Source organism: Falco rusticolus, chromosome 5 (genome assembly GCF_015220075.1).
Source record: "Falco rusticolus isolate bFalRus1 chromosome 5, bFalRus1.pri, whole genome shotgun sequence".
Classification (NCBI taxonomy): Eukaryota; Metazoa; Chordata; class Aves; order Falconiformes; family Falconidae; genus Falco; species Falco rusticolus.
This window is the reverse complement of record NC_051191.1, coordinates 16,568,580-16,584,802: the sequence shown is the minus strand read 5'-3', so window position 1 is coordinate 16,584,802 and position 16,223 is coordinate 16,568,580. Positions and strand designations below refer to the sequence as shown.

Below are 16,223 nucleotides of genomic sequence, written 5' to 3'. Positions count from 1 at the left end.
ATTCTGCAATATTTATAAACAATACTAAACAGATAAAGAACTGGCTAACTGGCAGATGTGAAGAATGAGTTCTTAATGGGGACTCAAACATATCGTACTAGTTTTGGCTGGGATAGAGTTAATTTTCTTCCTAGTAGCTCCTATGGTGCTATGTTTTGGATTTGTGCTGAAAACAGTGTTGATAACAGAGGATGTTTTAGCTTACACAGCATCAAAGCCAGTAGGTTGGGGATGCGTGAGAAGCTGGGAAGGGGACCCAGCTGGAACAGCTGACCCCAACTCACCAGGGGGATATTCCAGACCATATGACATAATGCTCCGCAATAAAAGCTGAGGGAAGGAGGAGGAAGCGGGGACATTTGGCATTATGGTGTTTGTCTTCCCAAGTAACTGTTACGTGTAACGGAGCCCTGCTTCCCTGGAGATGGCTGAGCACCTGCCTGCCCATGGGAAGGAGTGAATGAATTTCTTACTTTGCTTTGCTTGTGCATGCAGCTTTTGCTTTTACTCATTGAACTATCTTCATCTCAACCCAGAAGTTTTCGCACTTTTGCCCTTCCAGTTCCACCGGGGGGGTAGCGAGGGGCTATGTGGGGCTTAGCTGCCTACCACGGTAAAACCACAACACATCTGCACTATTAAAGGTTTTACAGGGATGTCACTAGGGTCAACATTATGAAATATTTTGAAGAGTTGATTTAAAGGTAGACCTAATCCCTACAAAAGGCATTTGTAAAGGACACACAGACAGGAAGACTGATAAATAAAGAGTAGCACAGGTCGAACAACTGGTATCCTGACCTATTTAAATGAAATTCTGTGAACAAAAATTCAAGGCAAACCAAGAGCACAAAGGCAGTGTAATTTGGAAAGTGCAGACTCTGTATGAGATCTACAGGTTTGTGATACACAGGCCTCTTTGATTCAAATCAGTGATTCCTCATAGGATGAAATTAGAAATAAGGCATTTTGTTGAGCCATTATAGTAAATCACACAGGGAAATAGCTAAAGAAATTACTTCTCAGTGCATGGGGTTTGCATTTGGTGTTGTTTGGGTTTGTGGAAGTATTTTACAAAAGCATGCTAAAATCCCTAGAATTACCTTTTAAAATAATAAGGACTCATTACTCATAAGATTTCAGACAAAGTTCTATTGGCAGTATACTTCATACAAAATTCTTTAAATTCATACCACAGGATAAAACAACATAATGAACAAAATACATAATCTTATGGAACTTTTATCCTGCTAGAGTACATTTTGTTCTCTGTCAGACTAACCAGAAACATTAATACTATAAGAATTGCAACAGATCTTTGAAATATGGCATTAATGTCAAATCAGCTACCAACAGAAGCAAAATGTGCCTAATACTGTCTTATCTTCATCACTGGAGTGGTACAAGAATTCTTCCTGCTGTGCCCCTGCCCACCCCCCACCCCCCCATGTTCTTCTTTCCTTCTAATGCAAAGCAAGAAGAAACACATGACACGCTTTGGTAAGACTAGCTAATTAGCTTAGGATTTTTGGCGCTTAGTGCATACTGGAATACCACTGGATTTTACAGAAATAAGAACAATCTAAGTTGTTGATCCAACAACTAAAAATCAAAGATACTCCAACAGCACTGAAAGAAAATTATTAATAAAGCCTGTAATGAAAATACAAGAAGTCTATGCATTCAGGATAATGATATAGGCTTGTTATGAAGGCATGATTATAATACATAGAGCTTTTACACAGTGAAGTACATATCCTGGATAATATACTTCTTTTTTATAACATATGCAAAGTACTTGCTACAGATAAACTGAACCTGCCCAGCACAGCAGGGTATATCACTAGGCGCTCTCAATGTGGTAACTGAAGTAGGAGCCGGCTCAAAGGACATGCTATCCAGCAGCACTAAATACAGTATGGAGCCCTTTGGATTTTTAACAAGTTCAGAAATGCTTTAAAGGTTGATTTAGGTGTGGAACAAACATAGCTGGAACAAGCACTGAAATGGCTGAGGACTCAAGAAGTGCATTTCATTGATCCCTATCTCCCTATCTAAGTTTTTCTGTTTATAATTTACTTTACTGAGCTCCTGAATAACTGCAAGCATTTAATTAAAAAAATTTTATATGCAAAGCAATAAAATCAGTCCAGAATGAATCCCAACTGGGTCAGAGAGACAGCTTTGCAACTGGTACAGTGTGCATTTCTTTGTAGCCATCCTTTATTGAAGGGTTAATTTGCAAATTAAAGGGGAGTGCTGCAGTTCCCCACTGCCATCAGAGCACAGTATACTCTGCGCTCGGTAGTACACCTCAGCACTGCCTTCCAGGTACTTTAGTCACTAACCAGGTTTCTGACTGGTGCTGGCAAGATACAAAGCCTATTGAACACATACAGAATAGGGCAGCAGTCAAAGGCAATTGAAAAAGCCGAGGCGTGAATTTTACACAAACGTGGCCAAAATAGCATAATGCAGCACACTTCCTAGAGAACTATACACACTGAGGTACAACTGCTGTTACTACTACAAGGTGCAGGTAATGTCTAGAAGCAGGACACCAAATTTAAAACAGTAAATTGTCAGAAGGGATCCGAAGACCAATATAGGCTTGACATGCTTCTTTCTGAAGTAAAATTATTACAGAACTATTACAACAAAGATAATTTCTCCCTTAAACATGTTCCATGCCACATACCTTTAAAGAAATCCCCAAACCTCTGACCATCATGTGCTAATAAGCAACATGGCTTTCCTGTCTGTAAAGCTGATCAAATTCCTTCCTTCACAGTAAATCACGTAAGATAAAAATGGAAAGTGTAAGGTCTTTGCTAAATACTGACTGTGAGATTTATAACTTAAGCATACCTTCTTGGATGCTTAAAATCATTAGTAACACTTATTTGTTCAAAACTACTTTTGCTGGTCATGCACCCTTCAGCACAGCTTTTCCAAAGTACAGTCAACACATCAGAAAATACACCAAGTAGTAATCCTAACTGTCAAAACTGTAGCCATCGTAACACTTCTTGTGGCCACAAAGATAGCCTGTGACTTCCCAGTATCTATTACTCTTCATGAAAAAGAAGCTTCTATCAGAGGTTGCTTCCCCTACCTCCTTTATATACAGTATCTGCCAGAAGCAATACACCAAAACCAAGTAATGGTGTTTCCCAGTAAACTGGCAGTGAACTTCTAGTATTTCAGTACAAATACTTGCTCAGGTTAGTTTTAGCATATGCAATTTTTTTCTCCCGTGTATGGAAACAGAGAAACAGATTTGCAAACACTTTCCTAAGTAAATGACAGCAAGTTTTTATTACATTTTTATGAAAGACGTAATGTATGTAGTAAATGGCAGTCTGAGCAAAAAAAAAGGCAAAATTTTTCAAATGAGATATACCACAGCTATTTCATGCAATATGAATGATTTTAATGGTATGCTTCATAAAGTAGCACCTATTAAAAAGGAAACTGTAACTGTAATTTATGACTGAGTTCGGGGGCCCATTTTGGGGGATTGTTTTTGGAAACAAACTGAGCCGGATAAATTGGGAAGGAGGGAAAAAGTATTAACCCACCTTTTGAAAAGAATAAAGTGATAATAAATTCAGAATAACAATATTTAGAAGAAGTCTCCAAAAGGTGCCTAATAAGTATTAGTTAGAAACAGTCCTATTTTATTGATTAGAGCAGAGCTAAAAGCAGTCTAAATAAGGAACAGAAAACATACAAGTATTTACCTGCTTTGAGCATGGCACATTGCTGTTATTTTTTTCCATGAGGGACCATTTCAAAATATTTGGCAAGGTTGGTGATTTCCATGTTGGCCATGGGTTGACAAACTTCCCATCTTTGCCTCTCTTTGATTTAGTTACATCCTCTTCCAATCTGTAGTCCAGCCTGAAGCTTTTCCTGGAAGTCCTGGAAGAATCACTACCCCTGGAACCTCGACTCGAATTCTGACGTTTCCTCACCGCTTCTTTAGGATACTGGCTACACGCAGTCAAAGGCTGCTCTTCATCCGTTTTCTTATCCATATCTTTTTGAGGAGAACTAAAATAAATTTTAAATTAATCAATCTTTTCTTGGACTAACATCAATATTCATAAGATTGAATGCCCTCACACACATCAGAAACAAGCCTGCCTTTCTCATTTTATGATCTACTGTATTTTTTCCTCAACAAAATACGCTTTTAAAACAGTTGCTGTTACACAAAAGACTGCAAAAACATGCTGCGGCAAGTAACCATGAGATCTCTTTGCAGTTCAGGCAGAATTTTACTTCCCAGTATGCACAGCTTCAGATACTAACACTATTATCTACCAACTGCAAGAGTGAGGGGGAAGGGTTCCTTAATTTACATTTTGGAAGAATAGTAAATTCCTCCTGAAGCTAATGACATTTTGTACCTGATGTAATACGATCCTGCAAAACTGTCCAAGAGACACTGCAACTATACAGTACTTTAGGATTTGCCTATATACCGACTTTTGTTTTGTAGTAAGAGCAGCAGCCTCTTGTAGCATTAATAACACATTACTTCTACTGACAAGATTCATGTACATACAGAAAAGTCAGAACACAAAAGACAAATATTTGGTCCTATTTCCTATTTTGCCCAAAATCAAGGAAAAGCTTATTGTAATAAACAGTAAAAGTAACTGTTTCAAATACGATTGTCACACACATTTAACTGAACTGACTAGTGAAAGGCCACAGAAAATTGGAAAATATCAAATAAATCATGGCTGCAATGTCTGGTCTTAATTCCATTGTAAAATACTAAAAAAAGTGAGAAAATAACTGAGAAAAGCTTATTTCTATAAAGTCATAATTCTGGCACATTTCTTAGAAAACCGTGAACTCAGTAGTCAGTCTCTTATTCCTAACTGCACATTAAGTGTTGCAGAGTTTAAGAATATAGAGTCCTCATTATATCCAAGGTAGAAAAAACAAATATCTCTATTTTATTTTAAAAGTTGCTAAAGCAATTCAGTTGAAGCTAAATACTTCAGCCTCCATACTTACTTTCAACATTTCAGTTGTTCTGACAGTTTTGTTTTTGTTTTTTTTTTTTTTAATAGATTGCTATTGTAAAGAGCATACAACTTTCTGGTACTTAGAAACTACCTAGATAAAACTAGGTGACCAGTAACGAACAGATAACATGATCTACTGCTTAGGTGCAGGAATAATTCTGGATAAGAAACTGAAGTTTGTCTGTGGAAAACCCTCCACCACATGTTTTAGCCTGTCTACTAGTTCATTAACTCACACTCAAACTTCAGTTGTGTGATCATATGAGCAGCACTGGGCTGATGAACCAGCGCCAGGCCACTCAACAGTTTCAGAGAACAGAATTAAAGCCCACAGTTTTCTTAGAAATTGTGTAACGCACTGTGCCCCTCGTAAGTTCATAATTACAGGGGAAAAGAAATATAGTGTCACTGCAACATTACCGCTAAGATTTTACACACATATAAGAAGTGTTATCAAGTTGAACCCAAATGCATTTACTAGTGATGCTCCAACTTCAAATACAGAGCCCATCCCTGCAACTACTACACAGAAAGTACAGTGTCTGTTGCAAAGAGATGTTGTGAAATTTTCGTAACAAAATAATCATTATTATGCCATACAGTAGAGATAAAATACTGACATATCACAATTCACTTCTGATAAGGCATGAACAATGTTCAGAAAACATTGCTCATAGAATTTTTTTATAAATATCACCCTTGGTCATAATCATATTTTAATGTAATTGCTTTCTAGTCTATAGTTTCCCCATAGTTTTACTGAAGCCACCCTGTTTACCTATTTTCTATTTAGCAATAAGATATCACATCTGCATCATAATTTTAATTTAACTGTTGATACTCCTAGGCTTTTTTCTCTATTCCACTATTAACTGGAATCAGCCTTCAATAGAACAGCCACGCAACTTGCTCTATACCCTTTTAAGCAGACAGAAATGGTAACAAAAAGAATCAGTGCCACAAAAAGGCAGACTACCCCAAAAATAGCAATGGATATTTTAACTGTTACTTTAACTTAAGAGGGTTTGTTTTTGTTTTTTGGCACTCCTCAAAGAGCATTTTCAATGCCAAGTCAGCTTATTAATTTAGCAAAGCACGCAGACACAGCATAAAACATCCACTCTTCTAGAAAGCATCATGAAAACAAATCACGAAAGTTTAATCAGATAGGTACTTAATTCCAGGAAATTCGTCTGTTACATCTCAGATGTCTGATTTTTCAATATATATAACTACCATAATTATTGTTCCTACAAGACATTTTAAATTAGAGACCGGAGTGCCTAAGGTTTTATTTTTAAGCTTCTGTTTATCTATTCATTCATCTCTAAAATAGGCGAATTCTACTTTTGCTTAAATTTTCATATAAACCTTTGATCTATTCTGAAAGTATAAACCTCTAGGGGAAGTAGGGATCAACTATGCTGATTAAACAAAGACAATGCCAAAGCATTTAAGGCACTGCAGGTATCTGTCTGCCAACATATTTTCCACATGATGCACATACATTACTTTCATTAGTATTCCATAAGCAACTGAAGGGATAAAAGACCTCAGTGCTCACAGAATACTTTAAGCCCTTTTACATGCCTAAGAAAGGGACACATTTACAAACAATTAACTGACAAAAGTATTCCTGATGAACTGTACATTCCTTTGAAGTATCAATCTTGCCAGTTCCTTTCTGTTTCATTTAAACTGGTACAATATATCCTAGAATAATAATGGAATACAGTAAAAGCAATCTAATTTTTCATATTAAAAGAAAAAGTAGATGATAGTTTCTTGAAAGCCAGCAATCATTAGTTTAAAATGAAAGTCTCTCAAACAAGATTTGGCAGGTATATTTTAAATAATAGAAAATACCCTATCAGAAATGAGATGATTTTTCATCCAACTTTCTTGAATTCTTCCCCCCCAAAAATAATAGCTTGGCACTTGAGAAATAAATGCAAGCACTGGATTGCCAACTAAATTATGAGCGATAAAAGACACCAAAATCAAACTGGAGCGGAACTGTGTTCACTTGGGAGGATGGGGAAAGAGTGATGTCCTTGGTGAACATTTGTTATTGTAAAGTTCCAGAAGGTATCTCATATATTCCACACTTTCAAACAAAGATAAAAACCACTATTCTACTTAAAAGCATTAAACTGCTCTCTTAATAAATGGAACCCATCCTTCAGGATGAGGGGACTTACCCCCAGACAAAGGCAAGTAGGTTGCCACCATTTGTAAGAGAGGCTCAGGCAAGACACAAGGCAGCCACCCTCTCTGCACTCAGAGATTCTTTACTGTTCCAAATGAATTCAGAAAAGGAAATGGACCAAGACATACAAACTACTGAAGGAGACCATTAGTCATGCCAAATCCATGAGGCCAGAAGGTACTCCAGACAGAGGGGAAGAAAACCACGTCTGATGAATAGGATGAAGCCTAACATGAATCAAAATGCAGAGCTCACATAACTGGTTTTCCAGCACCAAATACTAAGGGGGCCCTAGTAATCCACAAAGCAAGAGAGAGAAGTTGTAGATCAGGCAGGATATGGCATGGAAAACCCATGTCTTATGTCCCAGCAAACAGGCTTACACCTGTAAACAGGATATAGCTCTTAAGAGAACAGGTTTGGGGTCAATTATTTATTTTAGCATTGCTTATATAACCGAAAATTGGATACAAATACTTCGGCTTTGAGTCTTTTGTTTATTTAGGAAAATGCATAGTTAAACTTTTGATTATTTTAATATTTTCTGTTCCAAAAGAAGGTTGGAAGCAGGATACATTAACATTACAAGAAGAACTCTGACATTAATTTTTTTCCTTTAAAATAGTCTTTTAAACACAGCAGAGCTTCAAGCATAATTATTTTAACCTTATTTGAAGAAGAAATGCATTGGCATAAAATCTACTGTGCGAGTTTCCACCTTTTCCACCCAATCGCCTCTAACATCCACTACCCCATAACTGAAATGGATGTAGTTCCCCCTACTAAGTATACAGCCATGCACAGACACCACTACTAACCATGAAGTCTGCCAGAACAGATTTATCTTTCTTTCCTACACAGAAACGTGGTCCTCATTTAACAAATCCTTAAGCCAGAAAGTATAAGAGTTACTTTGAATCTATGGCTTACTGAAACTCAACAACACCTACACAACTCTACACTTGCCTTGCAAACATTCCGCAGCTTTCCAAATATCCTAGATTTTCTTTATTTTTGAAACAACCAGTTTGGTTCATTTCTAATCACTGTCCCTCTGTATGGACTACATCCAGAACTGGGCCGCACTACGCATCACCTAAAAGGGACAGCACACAATTCCTAGCAAACTCATACCACTGTAGCCTTACCAAAGCATGAATCTGAGCTTTCTGCAAGCCATATACTGCTACACAACCTGGAAGTTTTCTTTCAACGTACATATTTTTCATGACTGCAAAAAGAACACTTTTTGGCTTGAAACAAACAAACAAAAAAGAGAAATAAAAAGGAAAAAAATATTTCAGCTACAAATTAAAGTATTTGCAAACACTTAGGCGCATGTAAGTCATTTGTTGAAAAAAGGCTCCCACACACTCAACTATAAAATGACTGCCAGCTAAGTTTTGGCTGTGCTTTTATTTTTCCTTCAGGTCTGAAATTGTCTGCTTTAATTAATGAACAGTTTGAGACTGGAAAATTCTGAATGCATTTAAACTTCTATTGTGCAGTACTTCAGGCTGTTCATCATACCACTGTAGACTTATCAAAGCAAGAACCTGAGCTGTCTGCAAACCTTATACTTCTATGCAACTTTGAAGTTTTCTTTCACTACACATTTTTTTGACTGCAACAGCAATTGGAACAGCAATTATTCAAGATGCTCTTGGTCTTATGATTTTGCACAAAGGAGATCTCTCAAGCTTGCAACTAGCTGATCTATAAATACTTTTATTATTTGAGATTTCCCATTAAAAGCTGCAAGCAACAACAAGAACTGCAGAAATTTTCATTCAAATTATCTGACATTTTAACAGCCAGCTTGGGATTCCATGTGATGTCCTATTTCCCTATTTTCCAAACATCCACAAAGCAAAAAATTCATGCTAGTACAGCCTTCTTCCATTCTTCAATGTACCCATTTCATAGCACAGCTATAAGCTGCCAGCCCAGTTCTCTGTTCTCAACAGATCTGTAAGTATCCTGACTCTACAGTGATCTTGTGTACTGTTCAAAATTAGTAACTGAGTTGACAGAAGGAAGAGAAATGGCTGTCTCCATAGCCAATCTCATAGAATTAGGATGAAACCTTTATCATTCTTATCTAATTTTGAGGATCAACAGTAAAACAAAGTTTTATTTAGACATAACAGAGAGAAAAAATACTTACAAATAAAGCAAATGTGAAGCATCTACCCATGGTTGTCTGTTGTTAGGCACATTCTTACAACAGCTGTATTACTTAAGCAGCCACCATCCTGAACCAACCCATTTCTGCCCTCATTATTCCTCCAGGCTTGCCAAAACAAACATTTGCATCCACATGGTGAATTAGATCAAGAAACTGATGTAGCTGATAGTCACTTCCTACCTTCCCATCTCATAGAGAAGCACTTAATTTTCACCTGCATCACTGTGTAACCATGCAAGTGTTTATACCAACAAACCAGCTATGACAGGGAAGGGTGAGAACAGGAATATGCTGTTATAAACAAAAACTACTTATGCCAGTGCTGCTATTAAAAAAAAAAAAAAAACAAAACCAAACAAAAGAAGTAATTCATTACATACCCTCCATTTAGAATTCACTCAGCGTAGCTCAGTTATATACACCGCCAAGTTAGGTTCAATGATTCCCCCTACCCTTAATATATTTCATTTTCAATCAAACCCTACCCAAGGTTTCATTCGCATTTAGTCCTGATACTGCTTAAACTCTCTGGCTGCCTCCTCCCAGAGCGATGTTTCTTATTATAACCAAGCACATTCAGCAGCTACCTACCACCCAAAAGGCAGCCCACTCCGTTACTACACATTCCAACCTCTATTTTCCTTGCATTCATTAGGGGAACTAAACCAACAGAAAGTTATTCATAGTCATTAGGAGTGCCTATCAGCTACACCCTTACATGCCTCTGGATATAAATGCAAACAAGCTCTGGAGTCAGGTCCATCAGTAGTACCTGCAGCCAGCTATTTCTCAGCCCTGGGTTAAATTTGATCAGCTATGGGCATTGTCTCAGCTGCATAAAGATGCCTCTTCCTGGAACCAAGACAATACATAACTATTTTACTCTTGTTTCCAGGTGTCCCAGCTGACTGTTCCTGTCTAATACGAGCACTTTGTAGTCCCCAAACATGTTTATGAGCTGTATTTAATATTACAGAAGTTTGCTGTTACATGCATATTTTGTTTAGGTTATGATCCCTGACATGACAGTAGTTGCCCATAGGGGCCATGCATATTAACAGAGATGACAGACCCAGTAGCCAATTTCTTTAGCTATACAGGCCTATTAAAATAAGTTATTTCCCTCTCTACTATCATCTTTTACTGCAGTCTTGAATAAATGTATCCAGAAGCTGGCATGTGGCCATCACACATGCCAAAAAAGCAGCATAGACTACTATTATGATTAAACACAAGAGCAGTATAATTCTGTGCTATTGCTGAAGCAGTCACCAAAGGAAAGCAGCAGTCAAATTTCCCTACACCAGAAAGTGCTTTCCTTTGCTTTCCCTAAACAACTGATTTCATGTAACTAAATGTATAGAGAAGAATGTTGAAAACACAAGACTTGGAATGAAAGTTTTCTTACCTGCTCTGCAGGACTCAGGCTAACAACATACAGAAGCAAGGTTTGTGCTTTACAGCTGTGTTAGGGTACGCAAGATAGTAACTGGATCACAAATCAAATGCAGACAATTTTTTAAATCCACAAAAAGATAAGAGAAGATAGCACATGCGCACAGCTGGGCAGATAAACCCTGGATTCCAACAGCAACAATAATCTCCATGGATGGCCCTGCCACTTGCACAGAATTTCAACACAGCTTTTCCAAAAAAGCAAACATGAAACTCGTACCAATCCAGCTACAGGATCTGGACCCCAACTTCAGCGTTCCAGCCTCGGGTCCACTCCTGTAAGTATTTGTGCAAGTAGTTCATGAGTTTCAGTTGGTCTGCTGCTATGACTTTAGCTAGTAACAGAGGCAAACCTTTCCAAAATGGGGTTTACTATTAGAAAAAGCAACCAAACTTTAAAGTTCAGCATTTATAAACGTACTTTAGCCACACCCATGTGTTAATAGCCTATACATCTTGGGTTTAACATTTTAAGTCACTATGTAATGTTGAAGCTGTCAGCACAGGTTTTTCTTAAATAAAATGAAGTTTTAAAATATTACAAGCTCACAATCCATCTGAAGGTAAAGGTTTCCCATCTAACATCTCAATGTGAATTAGACATGACTAAAATAAATACTACTACACATAATGAAACTAAGGCTCCACTTGAACACACTAGGGTAGAAATCTGATTTCCTTTGTAAAGCATGGCCATAGAGACAAGGTAAGAACTGTTTCCACAAAAGTGCATAGAAATCATGTCTAAAACCTTGATCCATAGGATACACGTGGCAAAGCAGGATCTGAAGCAGTTCATTTATAACCAACTCCAGCATTTTCATGTCTGCAACTATGCAATTGCTATCTCCACCTCATTTACCAAGCCTTTTAATTTTCTTTTTCCTTTTCTCTCCCTGCCAGAAAGGAACAAACTCCTATGCAAACTTTCTCTAGACTACACTAAGAATAATCCTTTAAAACCCTGTAAAACCTCAGTTGTCCAGGAAGTGCAGCAATGCCCAAGCACTGAACTAGTTTTTATTAAGTTAATACAGTCATACAATTTTGTTTATACATATATTTAAATGCTTGTCTATTTGATTCCCTCTCTTCAAAGTCCAAGCATGCAGGTCCCAATGCCATCTCTCTACAATATAAAATCATTCCCCTGAATTTATTCTAAATCTACTAAAATTTCAATATAAGCTAAATTTTTGCTTGTCCCAACAACATTCTCTCTCTTCCTCTGTCTGTATATGTAAGTACACACACATACACCCCCAGATATATGGATTTTACAGAAGTATTTATAACATCGTTCTGTAACATATTTATAACTTAAAATGTACTGAAATCCAAACAAATCATTTCAAAGTCAGTTAAGATAAGGAAGTTAGAAGGTTTTCTTTGTTGAAAAATATGCTTTTCTTGAATGCAACTGTTCAAAAACATCTTTCACATGAGTTAAGCCAGAAGGTCATCAGCCTTTCCAAATAGAAAAGTTCTGAATCTCCAAAACTTCACGTTGGAAAGCTAGAAAGCGATACAGGACCCTTATGGTTCTTTAGCTGAAACACAGCCACTAAAAGAAATTCCAAGTGGTAGAACACCAGACAGCAAAACACAAATACCCAAGGAAACTAGAAACATCACAACACGTTAACATTTTTCATGACAACCTCTTTTCCTATATATAACCAGGCTTCTACTCTATCCCCGTGACTCCAGATTATGATGTCTCTTCGTGTACTCAAAATGAAATGCAAAGTGCTTTGGTTGTTAGTGAACAACAAAAGTGTTAAAAGCTGTTTGGTTTGTTGGTTTTGGAGGGTTTTTTTCTTATGGAAGAGTCAAGGCACATTTCCAACCCAAATGTGAGCCATCTACTAATTTTCAAGGCACCATCCTATATATGTGAGTGTTTTAAGGAGACAAAATGTTTTATCACTCACCTAAATAGACACACATAAACAACTTGCTATTGCCACAATCTCATTATCAGAAACAGCTGAAGCTCACTGAAACCCTCCCTCAAAAACCAGTCCACAGCATGGGAGATTTCTGCCTAAACAACTGAAATTATTTCCCAATATAAGCAACAAAAACTGAAATCTTATCATAAGCCTTACTCAGCAGACAGTAGCACTACCAGCTCTAACCATGGTAACAGGTCTTACACAAGAAAAATCTCTTTGATATACATCTTGATATACATTCCTGACCACTTGACTTTTCACTCATACAACAACTGATCAAACCTTGTTTTTCACAGTAGGGACACAACAGCAGCTAAGTGTTTTCACAGTGTCACTTGGTAATGCCCAATTCTCTTTGCTCAACAGCTTTGTAAGGTTTATCTCCTTGGGCACAGTTGTATGCTATTCAAACCCAAATCATCCCTTTATACAGCTGCTAAATACTAAGATATTACATGCAAACAGTATGTAACAACTTCTTTCCTAGATTTTCTAAGAATATTGAAACCAAGTGCAACATCTGTTTGGAAAAAAATTGTTTTTACTCAAAGCTGGATTTAGACACAAGATGACTAAGTCATTTACCATGATTCTGGCTCTGGGTGTATTAGAAGTAGGATTCTGATCACAGTGCTAGCCAGCATACTGCAGACTACATACTTACAGCAACTGACCGAAAAAAAATATTGACGTGAGATCACAAAAGGATTCATAGATGAAAGGAAAAAATAATTTTGCAGCAGGTGTTACATATAAAGGCACTAATTAACGTCAGCATTTCCATTTTTCTCAACCTAGACAAAACAACTGCCTTCCCATTTGCAGAAAAGAACTTTAAAGCTATTTCTGAATGAAGAATTAGCACTTTTGGTTCAATCTTGAGCTTGAAAAGGCTGAGGAAATAGCAGATTTCTGCTTAGTTAATACAAGTAAAGAAAATAATAATGAGTTGCTTCCTTTTAAAAAGGCTGCAGATCTCTTGTGATTTGGACCAAGCTGAAGCCAAATTAACTGTTATTTATATTTGAACAGTTTCACTGTCATCCCTTAATTCCTCCTCTCCTGAACGTCGCCTCCATCACAGTGAGTCAATCAGAAAGGGTTTTCCAGTCTCCAGGTATTGAAAACTCCCATTACCTTTTTAAAATAGGTATTTCAATTTCAGATAATTTTGGGCATTTCTAAAGCAATTGTTGCAATATTTCTCACATTAATATCACAAAGAAGTCTTATTTCTTCTCGTCTTCCTGGAATTCTTACCTATAAAATGAATCAGGCTTCCTACTTTATTAACCGATAAAGCCAGTACTATGAATTAAAAAATGCATGAGTATTTTCAAGGGTCTTTTGCCAGAAAACAAAAGTGACATTCCTGTCACTGTCTTTAATTTTTTATGTCACTTTAAAAAGGTCGATGTAGTTTGAAAAATAAAAAACTAAGTACAAACAGTCCTCTCCTTTAAAATTGAAAACTTGCTTTGTAATGGCCGTTTAGCAAATAGAAGAGTAAGAAATCATCACCGCTAGAAAAACCGTTTCTGCAGAAGTTTGGTATAAACTTAACTGCATGCCGTCAAGCCATCCAACAAATACTTTCCCTAAATCCTTGCTAGAGATAATTGCCGATCATTGAGATGGAAGGAACTAATTACATTAAATGACTTTATTAATACGTTCCACTTCACTCTATACAACGAAAGGAAAATGCCAACGACCGACATCTGTTCGCGTCTTCTCTTCAAAGGAAAACACTGGCTAAGCCGTCAATACTCCGAAGCGCGGGTTTTGTCTGGTTTTGGGGTGGTTTTTTTATAGGCGATTATATAACTTGTTTCTCTCGCAGCGATACCGCAGCGTACTTTACCGTCAGTTTACAGGAAAGGCACGCAGTGCCGCCGGGAGGGCAGGTAGCACCTTTTCCTCCAGGCTTTCCCTCATCGGTGTGTCAGGGTCTCCCCGTCCCAGCTGCTGCTGGCGCTGCTCGGTATCTGTCACCGGCCCCCGCGGCACCGTCCGGGGGCCGCCACCCGCCGGCTGCCGGGCAGGGGTATGGCCCGGCTCCCGCGCCGCGCCAGCACCGGCGGCGCACACCGCCCGCCCCCGCCTCAGGGGCCGGCACGCCGCGGGAGGCCGCGGGGTTACACGGCTCCTCTCCGGGCGGCAGCCAGGGCTCGCCGCCCGCCACCCAACTTTTCCGAGCGGACGGACGGCCGCCCTCGCTCTGCCCGCTGCCGCCGGCGGGGCTCCCCACCGCCCCCCGCCGCGCCTCAGCCCGCTCCCCCGGCGGGACCCCGGTACCGTACGCCCAGCGAGCCCCGCTGTCGCGCTCGGAGCAGGTGCGCAGCGCCGCGTCGCTCCGATTCCCCTTCCCCCGGCCGCCAGCCGGGCTTCGAGGGCGGCAGGTCGGGCAGGTGCCGCTCCTCCGGGCGGGCACGGGGCGGGAGCCGCCGCACCGCTCGGCTCAGTTCCTCCCTGCCCACAGGAAGGCGCGGGGGCAGCGACCCCCGCCCCCGGAGCGCTGCCTGCCGCCGGAAAGCCGCTCACCTCCCGGGCTGCCGCTGCCCGTGAGGAGTCTCGTCCTCCTCCTCCTCCTCCTCCTCCTCCATGGTGCCGCTCCACCCCCTCCGCGGCGGCTCCGCGGCTCTCCAGCAGGAGCCGTAGAACGGCTGCGGCTTCCCACCTGACCAGCCCGCCGCCGAGGGCAGCGCGGCGAGCTGCAGGCAGCAGCTCCACAGCGCCCTGCTCCTCACCATGGCGCGGCGGCGTTCCCGCGCTCAGCGGGGCCCCGCCGCCCGCGGGGGTGTGCGGGCTCACGGCAGCGGCGGGCCGCCTGGCGGCGCGTTACCAAGATGGCGGCGGGAGGGGCTGGCACTGAGAGAGCCGTGGCGGCCGGACGCCCAGGGGCCCGGAGCCGCGGCGGGGCTGCCGGCATGTCCCTGCCGCTGCAGTCCGGGCTGCTCGTCGGGCACCGGGAAAAGGGTCCTGCTCCTGGCCGGCTCCGATAGCTGGTAAAGGCTGCCTGCGGTCCCATCTGGGAGTACGAGCGTGCTCGGACCACCTGGTGTTGCAGCGAAAAGTTTCCAGGGCTCAGCTCTCAAGAGCCTGAGGCGGTGCCGCCATCACCGCGGGGCACGGGCTCCCGGGAGGTGCGGGGGCCGAGCCGGCCTCCTGCCGAGCAGCCCGGCTGGCGGGGCCCGCCATCCCTCCCCTGGCCGTTCCCCTACCTCAGGAAGCTCAGTCTCATGGCCAACTTTCTTCAGCCATCACCTCACGCCCTGTTTACACCCGTGAGCAGTTCATATGCGACTCCAGCCCCTGGGCTGGGAAGTAAGGGATTTTGAGGCACCCAATCCAGATAAATTTGGTTC

General features: G+C 40.5%; 1 protein-coding gene and 1 long non-coding RNA gene across 5 annotated transcripts in view; both read right to left on the bottom strand.

Annotated features, from left to right (window-relative positions):
• LOC119149285 overlaps window positions 1-3,735 on the bottom strand; it is a 5,355-nt gene extending 1,620 nt beyond the window's left edge. The window contains exon 1 of the long non-coding RNA XR_005104638.1: window positions 474-3,735. This is a non-coding gene — a long non-coding RNA (uncharacterized LOC119149285). The remainder of the gene's footprint in view (window positions 1-473) is intronic.
• NAPEPLD (N-acyl phosphatidylethanolamine phospholipase D) overlaps window positions 1-16,223 on the bottom strand; it is a 22,674-nt gene extending 6,451 nt beyond the window's left edge. The window contains exons 1-2 of one of the 4 annotated variants that reach the window (XM_037390377.1): window positions 16,080-16,223; window positions 3,744-4,056 (exon numbers count right to left, since the gene is read on the bottom strand). In XM_037390377.1, coding sequence (XP_037246274.1) covers window positions 3,744-4,056; window positions 16,080-16,099 — 333 coding nt within the window. In that variant the 5' untranslated portion in view covers window positions 16,100-16,223. Of the gene's footprint in view, window positions 1-3,743; window positions 4,057-14,719; window positions 14,900-15,399; window positions 16,007-16,079 lie in introns of those variants that run through there. The other 3 variants (XM_037390375.1, XM_037390376.1, XM_037390379.1) reach the window with 3 other exon arrangements.